The sequence below is a fragment of the Sarcophilus harrisii genome, chromosome 6 (assembly GCF_902635505.1).
Source record: "Sarcophilus harrisii chromosome 6, mSarHar1.11, whole genome shotgun sequence".
NCBI classification, from domain to species: Eukaryota; Metazoa; Chordata; class Mammalia; order Dasyuromorphia; family Dasyuridae; genus Sarcophilus; species Sarcophilus harrisii.
Window position 1 is genome coordinate 161,363,138 of NC_045431.1, and position 20,236 is coordinate 161,383,373.

General features: G+C 34.0%; 1 protein-coding gene across 7 annotated transcripts in view; it reads left to right on the top strand.

Annotated features, from left to right (window-relative positions):
• Positions 1-20,236, top strand: part of ANKRD17 (ankyrin repeat domain 17) — a 106,863-nt gene that overhangs the window by 39,882 nt on the left and 46,745 nt on the right. For 4 of the 7 annotated variants that reach the window (XM_031944105.1, XM_031944106.1, XM_031944107.1 and 1 more), the window contains exons 8-15: positions 45-282; positions 1,427-1,618; positions 1,936-2,045; positions 7,985-8,072; positions 10,939-11,066; positions 11,628-11,771; positions 12,299-12,401; positions 14,348-15,103. In XM_031944105.1, coding sequence (XP_031799965.1) covers positions 45-282; positions 1,427-1,618; positions 1,936-2,045; positions 7,985-8,072; positions 10,939-11,066; positions 11,628-11,771; positions 12,299-12,401; positions 14,348-15,103 — 1,759 coding nt within the window. The remainder of the gene's footprint in view (positions 1-44; positions 283-1,426; positions 1,619-1,935; positions 2,046-7,984; positions 8,073-10,938; positions 11,067-11,627; positions 11,772-12,298; positions 12,402-14,347; positions 15,104-20,236) is intronic. The other 3 variants (XM_031944109.1, XM_031944110.1, XM_031944111.1) reach the window with 1 other exon arrangement.

Genomic DNA, 20,236 nt, shown 5'->3' on the forward strand with positions numbered 1-20,236 from the left:
ATGTAATGATTTGTTGTAACTTTACCCCCTTCTTTTCTCCCCAGGATGGCCATGTTGAAGTGGCCAGGTTACTTCTTGACAGTGGTGCGCAAGTGAATATGCCTGCTGATTCGTTTGAGTCCCCCCTGACTTTAGCTGCCTGTGGGGGCCATGTGGAATTAGCAGCGCTGCTTATTGAGCGTGGAGCCAACTTGGAAGAGGTCAATGATGAAGGTTATACACCGCTCATGGAAGCAGCTAGAGAAGGGCATGAAGAGATGGTGGCCTTGCTGCTGGGTCAAGGTAGCTACAAATTCATAAACATGCAAAGTTATTGAAAAAGAATAAATTAGAAGTTAATGGAATATTTAAGACTGAATATGCCAGATTTCTATTGCTTTTTTTAAATTTATTTATTTTTATGTAAGAGTTAACTTAATAAGTAATTTATAACATGTAGAAAACTTGCTGTGAAAGGGAGCTTAATACAAGTGGGAAGACCTTTGAATTTGGAGTTAAAGGATTTAAACTCAAATCATATATTCCTCTTGTCATTTCTTTCCCCTTTTTTAAGTGGATATTTTTGATTATTCTTTGTTTTGACAAAAGAAAAAAGTAATGAGATTTAAATATGTGTGTGTATAATGTGTGTGTGTGTGTGTATATATATATATATATATATATATATATATATATATATATATATATATATAATTTCAATATTTCCATTTTGATAGTTTTCTTTTGTCACTATGGCTGAATGTAATTTTTTTTTTTTAAAAGTTCACATTTGAAATAGAGGCTGTGTTAGAACATATTTAGTGTCTTCAAAAATAGAAAAAAAATTTTTTTTCCATTTTTGGCTACCTGAAAATACTACTTATACTTAATTGTTTAGAAATTGTTTAGAACAGTAAAGTATTATTTGCTAAAGTGTCTTGAATCTGATTTCAGAATTGGAATTTTGAATACTCCAGTTTAATCCATTCAAAATAAAATCAGTCATCATGTTTTTACATGGATAAATGAGATGCCCATATAATTGGAATTGTTGTTTTTGTGAAAATTAATTGTATAAAACATTTGTGTCATTGTATGGCTGTTTTGGGATTCCTAATATTTTTTAAAAAATAATTGGTCATGTGCCATTTTTCTAATTTTTTCTGCTTATTTCTAATTTGTTTTTTAATGGTTAATCGGGGTTTATAATAAGATATAATATGTAGGATTATTTTCTCTATCTAGAGTATTTAATATTTTTCTTTACTATTAATAAGTTCATGATGTTGGGAGATTTCTATAATTATGTTCAATCCATTTAATATTTTACAGTATTTAAATCTGCATTTACTAAGTTTTTTTTTTTTTTTAAGGAAAAGTCATTTTAAAAAAATCTCTTGAACAAAAATATTTTTCAATTAATTGGATTTTTTTTTTTTAATTAAAGGAGCTAATATCAATGCACAGACAGAAGAAACCCAGGAAACTGCCTTGACATTAGCTTGCTGTGGAGGTTTTCTTGAAGTGGCGGATTTTCTAATTAAGGCAGGAGCTGACATCGAGTTGGGCTGTTCTACCCCTTTAATGGAAGCTGCTCAAGAGGGCCATTTGGAATTAGTCAAATACTTACTAGCAGCAGGTAGACATTTTAAAAGAGAGAGAGTGTGTGTGTGTGTGTGTGTGTGTGTGTGTAATTTATTTTAGGGGAAATCTTAAAATAGCTTATCTAGCTCAATTTTGCAACATCTTTATGCTGTATGTATATTTTCTGTACATTTACATTATAAATTAAGTGATGATTCTACTATCAGAATCTATTAGAAATCATAAATACAAATGTGCTTTTAGTAAATTTCATTTTTAGAAAAAGAAAGTTGTAAAAATTTAAATAAATTATTTTCATCTAAGCAAATGAGGTTTATATGTAAGTAAATACATTGTTTATTGTTGCTTCAGGAGCAAATGTACATGCAACAACAGCAACAGGAGACACAGCATTAACATATGCTTGTGAAAATGGACATACTGATGTAGCAGATGTGTTACTTCAGGCAGGAGCAGATTTGGTAAGCTCTGTTAATTTCTTTCGATTCTAATTAGAGAAAAAGAAAAAATTAAAATATTAAAAGGTGGGTTTTAGACATTAAAATATGTATGTGCTGGGCACTAACCTAAGCACCAGGATTACAAATACAAGAAAGTGAAATAAATCTTATCCTCTAGATTTTTCTAATTTTGAAAAGTGCTCAGCCAGTCATGGCTTGAAAAGCACCAGTGATAGAGGCCTACCTCCTCTGAAGGTGGTCAATTCCAGTTTGGGATAGCTCTGATAATTAGGATATTTTCTTTTCAATTGGGAATTTTCCTCTTTGCATATTCCGCTTATTTGTTCTACTTTTTTCATCTGGAAATAAGCAGAAAAAATTTTTTTCTTTTATGCGGCATCCCTTGCAGGTGGCCCTCATGTTCTGATTAAGTCTTCTCATTTGCATATTGGACAATCACAGTCTTTAGTTGGTCCCTAAATCATGAATATTTGATATCATATTTACCTTCCTGGTTGCCTTCCAGATTGTCAGTGTCCTTCATAAAATGAGGTGCCTAGAACTGATTAATTGTCTTGATAAGGATAGGGCATGAAAATGTCCTAAATTGCAGAGCTGTGCCTTTATTAAATACACATTCTATGTGTATTTTTTAAGTTATGTTGTTTATTAAGTATGTTGTTTGTTTTATATATTCAGACTTTTTAGGAATTTTTTTTTAGGGGGCCAAAGTTGTGAGATGAATAGTCTTGTCATCATGCAGTTTTTTCTTGAAAAGCATTGATATTTTGTACTTAATTGACTCAAGGAACTAAGAAATCATTTCGTCTGGCCATGCCCAGGCAATTGCAAAGGACAACAGTCTCTTACTACTTGAGTTCTTTTAAGTTGATCTTTTTTTTATGGTCCTGAAATGATGTTTATAAATATCCAAATGGCCCTCTGCAGAAAAAAGGTTCTCCATCCTTGATTTAGATCTTGGTTAACTTCCATTTCTTCCTGGTATTTTGAGTGCAAAACAAGCTCTAGTGCTTCAGACAAGTTTAGAAGTCTGGCAAGTGGGATTCCTCTCCTGAATCAATTTTATATATTAAGTGCTTGTCTTTGTTGAATATCTTTTCTCTGGCTAGGCTAAATAAATCTTATCTTTTAAGATTTAGCCCAATTCTGTTAGCATGTCAATACCTTTATAAATACCAAACATCAGAAAATCATGGATAATCTGTATTGTTAATGCTTAGGGTGTGTGTGTGTATGTGTGTGTGTGTGTGTATACAGAACTGGCCTTGGTGTTTCAGAGACCTGACACCCCCACCACTTGGGTGACTTTGGGCAAGTCACTTAACCTGTTCAAATTTCATCAACTTTAAAACAGGAATAATAATAGCATTTAAGTGCAAAGGAAATATTATTTGCAAATCGCTTAGAATAGTTCCTGACACATAATAGACACTTATAGAAGTGCTAGCTACTATCATTATCGTTCCTAGCTTTTTGTCCTTAGCAAATTTGATAAAGAAACGATCTATGTCTTTATCTAAGGCAGCGATTTAAAAAATATTAAATAGTATAGGAAGAACTCCAAAAGCATTCAAATCCTCTGATGTTAACAGTCTTAATTCGGTTTAAAAAACATTTTTTGGGAAAGATAAATGATATTAGCCTCTAACTTTTTTCCCTTAAAAAATTATTTTTTAGCATACTTTTATTTTTAAATTTTGAATTTGAGAATTTCTCCCTGTCTACCATTTCTCCCCTAACCAGACAATGTGATGTCAGTTTTACATATGAAATCATGCAGAATATTTCCACATTAGCAGTATATCCAAAAAAACACAGTGAGAACTTTATACTTCAATTTACTCTCTGGAGGTAGGTAGTATTTTTTTTTTTTATCAGGATCCCTTTAGAATTTTCTTGGATCGTGTTGATCAGAGCAGCCAAGTCTTCATAATTAATCATCATTACAAGATTGTTATTATTGTGCACCATAATCTTCAGGTTCTTCTCACCTTACTCTGATGACCGTGTATTTTAAAATCAGCCGGAGTCAGGAATTCAGCTTAGGGGAAAATCGTCAATCTTTATTCTCGGTGAAGAAAGATCGTAGGTGAAAGAGAATGGGCGATAGCAATGTGTGCAGCTGAGTCAAGAAGCTAGCTAGATCAGCAGCCACAAGACCAGCAGCTATCAGCATGGAACCCAGGCTAATCTCTCCCAGCCTCTCTCTCTCTCTGCCTCCACCCATCAAAATCGTCATTTCCTATACAACACATCAGGACTTGCACAGAGAGTGGGTGGGGGCCATTCTTTATCCAAGCATGTATATTAATAGAGTATAGTCCAATTACTATTTAGCCTCACGTGCTTGGGGACCTCAGTGCATCAGCTCAAGCCTCAGCCCATTACACCTTACTTTATATCACTTCAGATAGATCTTAGCAAGTTCTGAAACCACTCCCCTCAGCATTCTTATAATACAGTAGTAAGTACTTCATCAAAGTTATACACCACAACTTGTTCAGCCATTCCCCATTTGATGAGTAAATTCAATTGAATATTGAGTGAATTCAATATTCAACTCTTTGTTCTATAAAAAAAAGATGGTGTGTATTTTCGTGCATATAGTTCTTTTCTTGTTTCATCATCGTGTTTCTTTATTGTCTTTTCATCTAAAATTGGTATTGTTGGTTCAAAAAGTACCCAGAGTTTTACAATCCTTTGGACGTAGTTCCGGATTGTCCCCCAGAATGATGGGATCAATTCATCATCTGTTTGTTTGTTTATATGCCTGTAGATGGTTTTGATTTTTTCTTCTGAAAACTGACTGTTCATGTTTTTGGGACGTGGCTATTACTTTTGAATTTGACTTAGCTTACTGTGTATTTGAAAAATGAAGTATGTATTAGAGAAACTTATAAAATTTTTTAGGAAAATGTAGTCTTTCTGATGATCTCTTTCAGTTACATTTCTTTTTGCTTTAGCCTTGTCTGAGTTCATGATGTCCAACTTTGTTCTCTTCACTTCAGCTAAAGTATAATAGTCTCTTCCCTAACCCTTCATTTAAACTTTGTGTATTTTTCTGTTTCAAGTGTACTGCTGTTTTTAAAAAAACATATTGTTAGATTCTAGTTCCTAATCCATTCTGCCATTCTAAGGCCAGTTTTGTTTTTTTAAGATGTTTTCTTAAATATTTTTTTATGCCTCTTTTACCAAACTACTCTCTTTTCATAATTTTCTTGCATCACTTTACTTTTCCAATTTTCCTTCTATTTTTAATCTTTTTCTTTTACTTTTCCAGGAATTGGGGGGGAAAGAGGGGCTTGCATCTAATTGGCATTTTTCTATAAGGCTTTGTAATTAGATACTGTTGTCTTCTTTGGAGCTCATTTATGTCTTGATGTTCTTAGCTACTTAAGAGTGTGTGTGTGTGTGTGTGTGTGTGTGGTGTGGTGTGGTGTGGTGGTGATGTTGTTTTCTCACTTTTTCATCTTATTTCTTGAGACTTTGCACTTTCTATTAAAATTGACCTCTGCTCCCCAGGGGCTGGAATTGCATGGTACCAAACTTAGGTTTTTTTTATGCTGCTGTTTTCAGAGCTAGTTCTGGGGTGTGTAAGTTTGGGTGTATCTAAAGTGATATGATCCTGAAAGAGGTTATGGTCATTGATCTACTTCTCTCGAGCTCTAGTCCTTTTTAGGTAGGGCCTTTGCTCCCTTGAAGCTTCAAGGCCTAGTGCTCCTTTTGACCTTTAAGTTGTGACTAAGAACCCTGTTCTTTTGTGAATGGATCATAGGCATTTCTCTCCACCTTGGGAACTGCTTATGGTCAGTTGCCAAACAGTGCTAGCTATATTCAGTGTCAGTAAAGGGTCCGCTGAAATGTCTGAAATGACAGTTATCTAACCTCCTTACTGTCCCTGGGATAAACCTCACCACTCCACCCCATACCCCCATGGTGCTGTGGTTGTGGTGGCCTGTGAGGCCTGCGATTGGTCTTCAGACTTTTTTTGTGAACCTCTTAAATTATCTTAGGCTGAGAAAATGTGTACTTCTATCATTTTGTTTGGGTCTCTTGCTTCAGAAGTTGATTTGAGGTATTTATAGTTTTTTGGAGGGGAGCCTTGTAAGTCCTGGCCTTTACTCTGCTATCTGTCCATGAGATTAGTCTTGTATGATCTTTATGAATGCATAATGATTCTTACTACTTACTTTGTAGAACTTTCATTGGAATCAGCTCAACATTTCCAATTGTACTTTTCATCTCAGTACACCTTAGTCTTAGATTTTTATATGCAGTTCTTTTCTGAGTTTGTCTTATACTAACAACTATTTAATGTCTGAAATTGATTATTCTATAGTCATCTATATTCAGCATGTCAAAAATGAAGCTCATATAATTCTCTGATCCTATTGTCCCCCAAAACATCTTTCTAACTTACTTCTAATTCTTTTGAGTATACCACCATTCTTCTAGGTTCACAAACCATATTGCTTAACTTTTTCAGCCACCTTCTCTTTCTACTGATGGCAATGATGGCGTCACCATCATTGTTCACTATGCCATCACTTCTTCTTTGGGTATTCTAATTTCTTCCCCAGCCATACTCTGTTTTTCCTTTCATTATAGCTTCCATATATCTGTGAAATCAGTATTTTAAAATGCCATGTCATATGTCTTTTTGCTTTTTCACATAAAAATGCAAACTTCTTGGTCAGGGACTTAGGGAGAACAGTTAAAGCACAGTTTGGCTTCAACTTATCCACCCAGACACATTTCCTATTTCTCACCTCATTTACTGTATCTTCCAGCTACATTGGCATACACTATTGCTTTCATATCCCAATGTGCCTTTTTGCAGGTTATTGCTTGAAATATATTTCCTCTTTTCATGAGTTTTAGGATCTATCTTCCTTCAGAATTTCAGCTTAAATATTACTTACTGTTGGAAACTTATTCTAGTTTTTCCCCACCTCCCTACTGCTATCACCAGTCTCTTCTGCACATAGTTTCCTGGCTATAAAATATAAGCTCTTTGCCAGCAGAGACTTACAATTTTTTATTTTATTTCCCAGACACTTAGTTCAATAAATGCTTGTTGAATGAATATTTTTGTCTTTATCTGTGTGCCTGACACATTTTCTCATTTAAGAATGTAAACTCCTTGAATGTGGGAACGATTTTGTCTTAATATTATCAAGGTCCACTACAAATGTGGCTTGCAGAATAGATGGATGGATGAACGAAATCCTGACTGGACTTGGCAGGGAGAGGTTTTAACTGGCATGGGGAAATTGGGAAATATGGAAATAAAGAAAAAATTTATACATATAAAAGAAAATCTCATAGAATTTATGAATGTGAAGTTTCTTCCTTTCTCTTTTCTCTTCATTTCCCCCATTGCCTCTTCCATTTAAAGTGAACAAAATACAGATTTATATGTCTGTTTTTGACATTAGAAAAAGCTATTGTACACCTTTGTGGTTCTTTATTTTTTGAAAGAAATTGTGCAGTCATTACTTGGGCTTTGATCTGCCCATCTGAAAGTGAAAGTGCTATAGTGGAAAAAGTTAGAATGAAGAATTGGTGAAAGGTAAAGAGAGTCAGCGAAATGAGAAACAAAAGAGAGCTCTAATATGATGTGAAAGGTGAATCGTGTAAATGTAATGATTGCCATTCCCATCACAAGCTGTAGGATTCCTTTGGAAAGAAACTTGAATCAAAAAATGATATCATTTTTGTGAATCCAAATAATAGAAGCAGGTGGATAAGAGAAATTTGGTAAAGATTTTAATCAAAACATTGTTCAGTGCTTAACATTACAAGTCTTGAATTTAATGTTAAATGTATAGGAATAATCTTGTGCTTTCCTATATTGGTTGTGATATTTATTAAAAAAATAAGTTGTTATCACAGGCAATTAAATGCTTTTGATATTTTCTTAACATTTTTTAAAACAGGAACATGAATCTGAAGGTGGAAGAACTCCATTAATGAAAGCTGCAAGAGCTGGTCATGTGTGTACGGTTCAATTTTTAATTAGCAAAGGTGGGTTTTATTTATTTATTTGTTTATTTATTGCTGGTGATGACAGAAACTTATTTATCTGTTCATTCATCATACATTCATTTATTAATTTTATTACTAATTTTAGAAGGTTTTATTTATTTATTTATTTCTACCAGTTACATTTAAAGCAGATTTTTTTCTACATTTGTTTTTAAAACTTTGGGTTCCAATTCTCTCTCTTCTCCCAACCTTCAGCCCCAATTAAGAAACCACATGTGAAATTATGTAAAATATTTCCATAAGATTCATGTTATGAAAGAAAACATTCTAAAAAATCCCTCAAGAAAAAAAAAAGCAAAAAATAAACAAGAGAGAGAGTGAGAAAGATAAAATCCTTCAATCTGTATGTAGATCCAATCAGTTTCTTCTTTGGGTATGGATAGGAGTTTTCATCATAAGTCCTTCACAGTAGTTGTGGATCTTTGTTTAACGGAGAATAGCAAAGTCATTTACAACTGGTCATCCCAGAACATTGCTATTACTTTGTATTCAGTACATTTCAGTTTGCTTGAATTCATGGAGGGCTTTCCAGGTTTTTTTCTGAGAGCATCCTACATTTCATTTCCCATAGAACAATAATATGAAGTTTCTGGCTTTTGAACTTCCCTGCAGTAGTGTTTGTTTCTGCTAGCATTTCTAGGCAGTTTCCAAATTAAATATATGATTTGCATCCCGGTAACTATATGCATAGTAGAGGGACTGTTGGTGTGGATTTGGATTGTCTGATTAAAATCCTGCCTGACCACTTCCTAGCTCTGTGTCTGTTAGTAGGTTGACAACTGAATCCAATGATGTGGTGAAGATCTGATGATATAAATGAGACATAAAGCCCTGGGTACCCCCTCTAGACAGGAAACCCCTTCCCTGTCACTCTGGATTGGTGTTCTCATTTCTTTTCTGCCTCTCCCTGTTGGGTTTCTCTAAGGCAACTCTGGCCTGGCTCCTCTCTCCAGTCTATCAAAATGCACCTGTTTCTTTTCTTACTGTGATAACTTCTCAGTTTCTGTGTTATCACCTTTGTCCTCCCTCTTTTCCCTCAATTGGAAGCATAATATTTAGGGGGCAGTTTTCTTGTTTTTGTTTTTTGTTTTATTTTGTTCTTTTGGTTTTTGTTTTTTCTTTTGAAGCACGCATGTGCTTTGGTACCTCCTATATGTGAGGTGTGCAAAGATAACATAAGATAACATTGCCTCCTAAAGAGAAAAATGAAAAGGTAAGGTTTTTGGCATAACAGCCAGGATCCAAGAGCATGATGATGGGCCCTCCAAATCCCCAGAATTTAAAAAAATGGGTGAGTTGGGAGTAATTCCAGGAGTAAGAAGATCTTTCATAGGCTTCTCAGAGATTTTTTTTTTTAAGATACCTTTTTTTTTTCCTGCCCCAATTTCTCCCTTTTGAATCCATATTATTGTCATTAGGACTTGGCAGCTATGAAGGGGTGCATCTTCTTTTCCCAAAATTTCTGTTAGGAGAAATGATTTCAATCAAATTACATAGATAAATATTTATCTCTTGGTTTTGAAGTTGGAGAATGCCTATATTTAATCCCTCTTTATTGCTACTGATGAACATTTTCTATCATAGTTGATACATGTCCGTGATGTTTTCCTAATCAATACTTGTAATAATAGCATTATTAAAAAAAAAAAAAAAAAACTTATTTTCATCAATTTCTCCCATATAAGTTCTGAATTTTATAGCTGAAAGCAGATTTAGAAATTAACTGTTTCAGTTTCATCCTTTAACAGGTGAGAAAATTGGGTCCCAAAGGGGTTAATATTTATGTCAAGAGTTTTAAGACTTATGTACCCATTGCAATGGCAGGTAATAAATGTTTGATTAATGTGAAGTAATGCATGGATTTCAAAATGAAGTTATTTTGAAATAATAAAAAGCATGTCCTGAGCTTGAAGTCAGTGAGATCTTCGTTTGGTCATCTGTGTCCTTGTATAATTCACTTAACTAAATTTTTGGTGACTGAGAATTTACTCCAAATCTTAAAACTGGTTGCGATCTCCAACCTGAGAATTTTTCTCTTGATAAAATTATAAATTCTTTATGAAATTGTTTTTTGCACTCCTGACATTCCCTGTACTCTCCTCAAGTACCCAGGGACATGGCACTTCTGTTTGCCAATCAGTTTCTTTCTTTGTATAATAAAGGAATTAGATCAAATATTCTCTATGCTTCCTTTTTAGCTTTATTTATAAGACTTTATGATTCCATATTCTCTCACCTATGTTACTGGTGCTGCCATTAAATTACATATCTATTATAGCAGTGTATAAGAGTAAACATATGGGAATGGTTAGGAAGCAGAGGCTTTGTTTCACTTTTGGCATTAAAATGATCTTGCTGTGTGTTCCTGGATATGCCAGTTGTCTAGATTTCAGTTTACTTATTTTTAATTTGATTTTTAGAACCTCTTTCTCCCACTTCTGTGAATCTATGATATTCAATTTTTTAGTATAAGTTTTTTTGATTTTTAATCTTTAACTGAATATCCCTTTTAATTCTGAATTAAGTTTCCTTCCTTCTGGGCTTGTAATAAGGAAAGACCTGGATTGAAATCCATCTACTATGGCTAAATAGCTGGGAGTTGATAATCTCACTGAGCCAAATAACACCTATGACACCTTTCTCGTAGTTTAACTGTTAGATGAGGTCATGTCTGTAAAGTGCTTTGCACACCTCACAGTACTATGTAAATGTCAGTTACTGTACAATCTACTAATGAAGTATTCTGAGTATAAATCAAGCTTCATGTAACAACAAAGACTTGGGATATTAATTGGGAATAAAATCTTTCTTACCTCAATGATTTTTTCAAACTTGTATCTCTCAGGAGCCAATGTGAACAGAACCACAGCGAACAATGATCATACGGTGTTGTCCCTGGCTTGTGCAGGTGGCCACCTGGCGGTGGTGGAGTTACTCCTGGCTCATGGGGCTGATCCCACTCACAGACTCAAAGTATGTACCCCAAGTGTTTGATGGAGTGTTTAAGATTCTTTCTAGTTCTTAATGAAATGGCATCTTCTTGGTTTTGTGAGTCTGATCCCTTTTGTTATAAAAAATGTTTATAGGTCAAAGACCCTAGATTTTAAATTCTTTAATATTGGCAAAGAGAGATGAATGTACATATTTGATTTTTGTTGCTTTTGGAATTACTAACGGTTAGAATAAGTCAGTCAGTTTTAGGATATAGGTTTTGTAAGTCCAATTAATCTAAATGTACCTTGAATACATTGAAATTAAAAACATTTATTTCATTTTTAAATGAAAAGGCACATTATATGAATAGTGAGAAAATAAAATTCATTTTAATTGCTGACAAATCATAAGCATTATCCCTTGGCACTATTATAAAAATAAACATAATAAAATGTATGGATTGTTAATATTTAAATTTACAATGTTTCAAAGCACTGTTTCAATTTGTGCTCTTCAGAATAAAATTTACCATGATATCCCATGTCTCATAATTTGTCTGTAAAGTAGCATTTTATGTAATTCCTTTTCCTCTCCTTTTAGGATGGTTCAACAATGTTGATTGAAGCAGCTAAAGGTGGCCATACAAGTGTTGTTTGCTATCTTTTGGATTATCCCAATAATTTGCTTTCTGCTCCTCCACCTGATGTCACCCAGTTGACACCCCCATCTCATGATTTAAATCGGGTAAGAGTCGGCTAACGTGTATTATTTTGTGTTCTGTAACTGATGACTATTTTAACCTAAATTAATTTAATTTTTATTTACACAGATTCTTTCTTCTTCCCTATGCTTTTTGAAAAATATTACAATTCAGTTACTTTTCTATTTTACTTTTTTTCTACCATAATGACTTTGATCTTGTAATGAATTTGTAAGTCATAATACTCATTGAAAAGCATAAAGATTTCGTAGTTTGTCTTTGCTGAGCTTGGTGTTAATAGTGATGTGGGTGTAAGCTTCATCGTGAGGCAGATAGAAGCCATGAAACCTTGGGTAACTCATTTATTCTCTCAGTGCACTAATGTGATATGTAGCACTTGTATACTTTAAAATGCCTTTGAAGTATCAACTATTAAATGTGTTATTTTTCTCTACCATTCCACTATATCATTTGGTAAATATTTTAGAATTTATTGTAGCAACATTTTATGTTATTTAGGCATGGATATAGGGATAAAGGATATGTATTTATTTAGTGTATACTATTTTAGGCTCCTCGTGTCCCTGTGCAAGCACTGCCCATGGTGGTACCACCGCAGGAGCCCGATAAGCCCCCTGCCACTGTGGCTGCTACACTTCCCATCAGGAGCAAAGGTCAGTTCTTTTTCTGTCAACTCTTTTAAAATTCTTTGTAAGTTGAAACCACAGAATTATACAAGTAGAATGCTTATTTTTAAAAATGATTTTTCATGCCAAATGGCTGTTGGAAAATTTAAGGTGATTTGGGAGGGCTTTTTTGTTGTTGTTGTTGTTTTGTTTTTTCATTTATAACTAGACATGCTCTGTCTTGAGGGCCAAAGAAAGTAAGAGGGAGAGAAAGAAATTTTTAAAAATATGAATTTGTGCTAAAATTCCAACATGAAGATTTTGTTGTTTGATACTTAACGGAATAGCTCATCCTTCATGCTATTTTGATTAACCATAATTTCCCCAAATAATTAGTTATTATAAGGTACTAAACTGGGTATAATTTGCTTAAATTAGAGTCTTTTTAAACTCTGCAAGGTATTAGATTTCAAATCCTGCATCACATAGAAATTTTCTAAATGTTGTTTTTGATGCAAATTTCATAGTTGGATTAATTATTTCAGATTCACTTGTATTCACTAGAATTTTCCCTTAGATCCATTATCAGACTTAAAGTTAGAATATTGTACATCTGTTTCTAAGTCCCATTCTTTCCTTCTACTCCCAATATTTCAACTCTCAGTTTCAAATTATTTATTTTTTAAAAGTTTTACCTGAAAAGGTGTTGTGGTTCTCTCTCTTTTTTTTTAAGTGTGAGGATGCTTGTATTCTTTTTTTTTCCTTTCTTACCAATATGACTATTACATATTCCTTCCACCTGATGTTTTCAGTCCTGACTCCTATTCTACGGCATTTTTTTTCCTATTGGTGGATATCACAGGCCATTGATGCCACCGTACCTGTGACCAGGTCATATTATTGGCTTGGCTGCGGATAGGACACTAGATGACATAAGCCATCCATCATGGTTTCTTCCAGGGTGGCCACTTCCTATTCTCTACTGATGTGAACTTATTTAGATTCATGTCCTGATTTTATCAATCCTGAAACTCCAACAAAGACATTTCAATTGGATTTAATTTCCCATGACTTTCAGTGATTCTGAAACTGTTTTGTGTTTAAGCCAGATTCTTAAATGTGGAGGGGGGAAAAAAACACCTTAAATTAAAGATCTTTATAATGATAATTGCAAAGATAATTTTTTTCTTATACTCTTGAGCAGTATTTTTCTGTTTGTGGTAGAATTTTACTTTATTACCAGATGCAGTAGCTTCTGTGGGCCTATTTCCTCATCTCAAATATAAGGGGGGTTGAACTAGATGATTTCTAAACTCCCTTCTAATTCAGTTCTATGATCATTTGTACACACTTTCAAATTTTAGTTGGTTGCACCAATTAGATACCACAAAGCTTAGTTTTCACTTATATAATCCTTCAGTAGTCTTGAAGTGAATTTCTAAAGTATGTATACAATCCATACATCTCATGAATTGATGATACAGTAGAAGGTGTTATTTGATTATAGTCACATACAGTACATTCCACCTTCTGTGGGTTTGATCCGCCACTAAAGTTCTCCCCTGATGCCTCCTCATGGCATTGAGGTCACCCTGGGCTCTCGAAGGCTGTGCCAGTGAGCACAAGCTCTTTCAGGTCCTACCAAGCTGGAAAGCCTTCAAGGATGGTCTGGGGATAGATTGTTTATCTATTACCCAAGGACCAGCCTAATTAAGTTTGGAAAGACTCATCACCAGATAGTTGGCCATGAGGTGATGGATTTTTTTATTTTGTTTTGTTTTTTGGCCACAACAACTCATGAAAGTCTTCTAAGAGGTAGAGAGGGTTGCGATCTGCATCGGTGGAGGGTGTACCCACACCAATGAAATCATGGATCCTTGAAGTATGGATTTGATAACTTGGTGCATAACTATTGGCACTAAGCCTCCCAACAATAACTCTGTAATGAGGATGCCATTCATGTGCACTTCTGAGGGGGTTTCTTTTTCACACAGCTGCTTCTAAACAAAAGTCCAGCAGCCATTTGCCAGCTAACAGCCAGGATGTACAGGGTCACATCACCAATCAGTCTCCTGAGAGCATTGTAGAAGAGGCTCAGGGCAAGTTAACAGAACTGGAACAGAGGATAAAAGAAGCTATAGAAAAGAATGCACAACTGCAGTCCTTGGAGCTGGCTCATGCTGACCAACTTACCAAGGAGAAGATTGAGGAGCTGAATAAGACAAGAGAGGAGCAAATTCAGAAGAAACAAAAGATTCTGGAGGAGCTGCAGAAAGTAGAACGAGAGTTACAACTGAAAACACAACAACAGTTAAAAAAGCAGTATCTAGAGGTGAAAGCTCAAAGAATTCAACTGCAGCAGCAGCAGCAGCAGCAATCTTGTCAACACCTGGGACTCCTGACTCCTGTTGGAGTTGGAGAACAGCTTTCAGAAGGAGACTATGCCCGATTACAGCCAGTGGATCCCATCTTGCTTAAAGATGACCCCCAGCAGAGTGTTGCTCAGATGGGCTTTACACCAATCCAACCTTTGGCGATGCCCCAAGCTTTGCCTTTGGCAACAGGTTCCTTACCTCCAGGGTCCATCACAAATCTTACAGAACTGCAAGGAGTTATAGTTGGACAGCCCGTACTGGGCCAAGCACAATTGGCAGGGCTGGGGCAAGGAATTCTGACAGAAACACAACAAGGGTTAATGGTAGCCAGCCCTGCTCAGACCCTCAATGACACGCTGGATGACATCATGGCAGGTGGGTTTATGTATACAATATGGTTTGCATAAGGCACAAAGTAAAGGTATGCCAGAATTTTTCCAATTACCAAACTTGAAGGCTTTCTTTGGACTTTTGATCCTTGTTCAGCAGTAGATGTAGTAATGAGGTTTCAGAAGTCCACAGAAAGAAACTCAGGTGGTGATAGACCAAATTATAGCACAGACCCATTGCTGCTTTAGCTCTCTTTTAAAGAAAATACCATGGAATACAAAGGACTTCTGCTTGTTTGCTTGACTGGGTGGGCAGGCAGGGTTTCTTGTTTTTGTTGTTTTAAGTGCTCTTAAATTTTATTAGAGAGACCAGATTTTGTTTTTTACTTTTGCATTTGCATCCACAAACTAAGGAATCTTTGAGATATTGCAAGCAGTAGTTCTTAACTGGTTGGCTTGTTACTTAAACTTAGCTTGTGAGCAGGAATATTTTGATATAGAGTTCTAGGCTTTGGAAAAGAGAGATATTTTACCTTAATATTTTTCATATTAGGCTATGTTTATCACATCCTGTATTTATAATTATAGTGTACCTCACACCACAACACAGAAATTTGTGTCTCTACGGCATCAATAATAGGATTCTACTGTTTTTTCATAGTGAAAAAAATGGTTCATTGACATTTTAAGATATTTTGTATTTTAGTACTGGAGTTCATAACATTTGTAAATAAACATTTTTAGAGGACTGTCTCAATTCACCTCTTAAGTTTTAAATGAGTACATGTGTAGAGCATATTGCAAACCTTAAAACTTTATGCCTTTGCTAGCTAGCTAATCAAGACTTAAATTTCTAAAGAGTTTAGTACCAGGAAAGAAAAATAGCATTCTTGAGTAATAGGGCATAAAGGAGATAAGTCCTATTCTTCTTTGAAGAATAATGAAGCTTTTTAAGATTGATTAGCTTTTTAAAATAAAGGACCAATTAAGGGGGAAATAGTTTAATATGCTTTAGAAACACTTTCATGTAGATTTTTTTCTCCTTCAGTCCTTCAGGTAAAATATATACAGGTTTGTATGGCTAAACTGACATCTTGTCAAAGTAATATTGCTAGTAAAACACCATTTAATTGATCCTATAAATTGATAGAAGTGTACCCATAGCTTTTTAGTGAAAGTACACAGAGTAAATTATAATTTATTCTTGAAATATGATCTGTACTATGAAGGATTGATTTCCTGTCTAATTACAAAATATGGAATATGCTTTAACGTCATTATAAATTTGTATTATCTCCAGAGTTATTCTGAATTGAGAATGTTGGGATTTAAAATACAAAGTACTTTTAAGTGTTTTTGTAATTTTGAACAATAATTCAGAAGTGAAATAATCTTCACATGTTACTTTGGTATTTCATCCCTTTAACTAGTAATGTGTAGAATATAAATTAATCTTTTAATTCTTTTGCATATTTTAGGTTGCCATAAACCTATATTCTATAATCTTACAAAAAAGAAATATTGTTATTACATAGTCTGAAGAATGATGTACTAGATTGTATCTACACTGATTACTGTTAGAAATTGGAGTGATATCCCACCCTTTTTGAAGTTAAACTGAATAGGGAAGTTAGCCACATGTGGTGGTGCATACTTCTAGTCTCTCCTGCTGGGTAACTCTGCCATGTCTGACAGACATCTGGAGCTCCAGTGAGCTTTACATTAATATGGTGAACCCCCAGGACCAGAAAGACTACCAGATTGTCTAAGAAAGGACAAATTGGTCTGAGGGAATTTGTTGGTCAAATTTTTATTGTTTTGGAATGGCATCAGAGGGCTTCTGTTCTTTCAATCAGAACAAGAGATAAGATCTAATTTTAAAAGAAAAAAAATATTGTGAAATTTAGTTTTGAAAAGTATAACTCAAAATTCTTTAAAAGTTCATGTAAGATACGCTAATTAAACTCAGGAAAACAAAAAGGATTAAGTGACCCTTTATCCATATAATTCTCCATATTATTTTTGCCATGATTTCTATTAGAACTTAAAGAAACTTGTTCAAAGTATCCATAATTGCCTTTTAGTTACCCAGGTTAATGAAGGGACAAGGTTGTAGGTAAGCTAAAACTATAAGTGATTTTACAGATTTATATTTGATTTTTTCCATGCAATTACGTGTTATCCATTAAGTTTGCAGATGCCAGCAATATGCTTATGCATTGTAAATTCTGGTTAGAATCATAATAGCAGCAGAAAGCCTTTTCAATAAAATTAGGTGACTTCTATCCAAGGCCCTGACCCACTCTAAAAATAAATGAGCTATTAATTTTAAAAGTTATTTCAGTATGAACTTTATAGGGTTTGTGGCTTTTCTGAGAAATCATTTTACCTGCTTTTGAATTTTAAAATCAGCCATATAATTTTCTCCCTTTAGATAGTTGTATATAATAAGTATATTTGAATATCACTATGTTGACTTAAAAAAGAGGGAATGAAGCATAGAAATGGAAGGAAAGATGTATAAAAACAAAATAAGATTTTCCAGCTACATATTTACTTTAGATTTGGTATTTTTTTAGTAAGAGTTTGAAAATTAGGTGACTCCCTATCCTCATTTTACTGAAGGGGATCCTATATTCTTCAGTATCAGCCTCATCTATAGCTCAGCTTCTTGTTGGCTTAAACAGCTATTCTCAGCTGGTGAGGTTCCATCTCACTTCTAAATTCATGGTTAGCCAAAACCTTCCATCCAGCATATGGTTTTTAATACCTGGAAAATCCACAAAAATCTTGTAACTCATCTCTTCTTCTACACTCCATTTGACCTATTTGTATGATGAAATTTACCTTTGTATCCACCTATTCATTCTATCCAAGTCCTTTACAATTCTGCCTGTGTCAGAGACTATAGTCACGCGCTTGCGTGTGGGCATGTGTATGAACGTGCTTGCCTTGCGCATGTGTGCGCCTGCCTTTTCCTGCACAGACTGTGCATACTAACTTTTTCCTATAGCCTTCCTTGGTTGTAGTTGTTGCTATTGATTGTGGGGGGGTGAAGGTAGTCAATGAATACTCAACTTAGAAACTTTTATTTCATAAGTCATACCAAATAATGTTAGGTATAGGGACTTGGCCTACATAGAGATCAGAGATCTCCTGCTCCTACTTAAATAATGCAAAAAGTTCTATTTAGCAAAATATATAAAAAGTGACTGAATTTTTGGCAATACCCTTTTCAAGTTTGAAATTTAGATGTTGAGTTATTATTTATCTTCCATCTCACATTTAGTAGGATGCTTATATCACTGAATAAAATTGTATTTGGTCTATTTAAATTGATTATTGTATTCCACCATTGTTTATTGTTAGAAACGGTACTAAGCACTTTGTCAGTTTGTAGGCCTATTGTTTGTTTTGAAATTTGTTTGGGAAAGTGCATTATTAGTCTAGATCTTTAACCATGTTTTTTTGGACAAATATCGATCACATTTTTATGACCTAAAAATAAGTGTCAAGATAGACATGCAACTTTTTCCCTCTATGTTCCCAAGTCAGCTCATTTGGATCCCTAAGAATCTGTTTATTCTTATTCAGATAATTTTTCCATTGTCCTCTAAGTAGCTTAAAACTAATTGTATATTTACATATTATGTATAGTATGGATATAGTCCTGGTATTTGAATAGGCTGAGATTTTTATGTAAACAAGATCTTTTAATGAGATCCATTTTTATTCTTTGTACTTGGCATGGTGAAAAATTGATCCCTTTGGTTTCAGATCCATTTTGGGGGAAAAATAGTTAATATTTGTTAGAAGAAATAAATTGATTTGTTCATTAAATATGCAGTTATAAACTTTTAAAATAAAACAACAAATTAAAGTGTTCACTTTAAAGTTCATTTTGGACCTGGATTTTAGTTCTTGTTCTTCTAATAATTAGCATTGTGAGTTTAGCCAAAATTGAAGCCCCATTAATTGGCTTAAATTTTCTGTTTAAAATAAGATTAGATGAGATGATTTCTAAAAGTACCTTTCAAACTAAAAATCCTATAGTTTTATCATTTGTTGTCATGTTGCTTTTAATGGTGGTGATGTTTTTCAGAAAAATAAAAATGTTTAAAATATCAACATTTTGATGTACAGTTTGTGTATGTTGAGCACAAGGTATCTTAGTAGTCTTAAAAATGAAAATGAATTTGACTCTTTATCTAATTAGTTATAACATTACTTTTGAAGTTGGAGAACCAGTGGCATTTCTCCCTGAAGTAGTACTGTTTTTTGAAATGCAGATGATAGTTACTTTTCTGATGAACATCCACAATACTTTTTAACAATGAAAAATTGGTTTCCATACTTTAATATAGTGGAATTTTTAATTGGTCAAAGGTGAAGTGTGAAGGGAGGGAACATCTGGGACTGACCTTCACGTAACAGGTCCAATAGTGAATTTATGAGAATAATAGTCCATGGTCATCCAGAGCCTACTCTTTATCCCCCTTGGAGTTTCCTCAGCTAAGTAATAAATTTCTTAAGTTGGATATGAAGAGAATGTCAAGTTTATTTCAGAACCAAAATACATAAGATGTAATCCAAATTTATTAGCTGTGTAATTATTTTCTACATTAGTCTTCTCATACAATGGAATTCCTGAAATTATTACATAGAAAAATGTTTTAAACTAGGTATCTCACATGAGAAACATAACTGTCTCAAAGACTAATGTTTATCTTAGAATATATAAAGGTGCTGAATGCCATAATTCAGACTATTTCATTATCAGTCTATCTGATGGGGAAGATCAGATTTTTATAAGCAATGACAAACAATTGCTTAGCTATAGAGGACTTTTTTTTTTTTTCCTGAGCAGAATTTTATCCTGGTAAAATGTTGGTAGTCTTAAAATGGATATATTAAAAGTGAAAAAAAGTCCAAATGTTTTCCTTTTATACTATGCTATAAGTGTGACTTGGAAGTACTAAAAAGACATAATGGAAAATTTTGCTGTTCTTTCCTAATAAAAAATTTCAGTCTGTATGTGTCATAATTTCAAATTCAAAAGTTGAAATTTAGGCAATTTATATTTTTAATCACTTAACACAGGGGTCCTGAAACTACTACCTGGGTCAGATGCAGCAGCTGCCCCTTACCCAGGGCTATGAAGTTTCTTTATTTAAAGGCC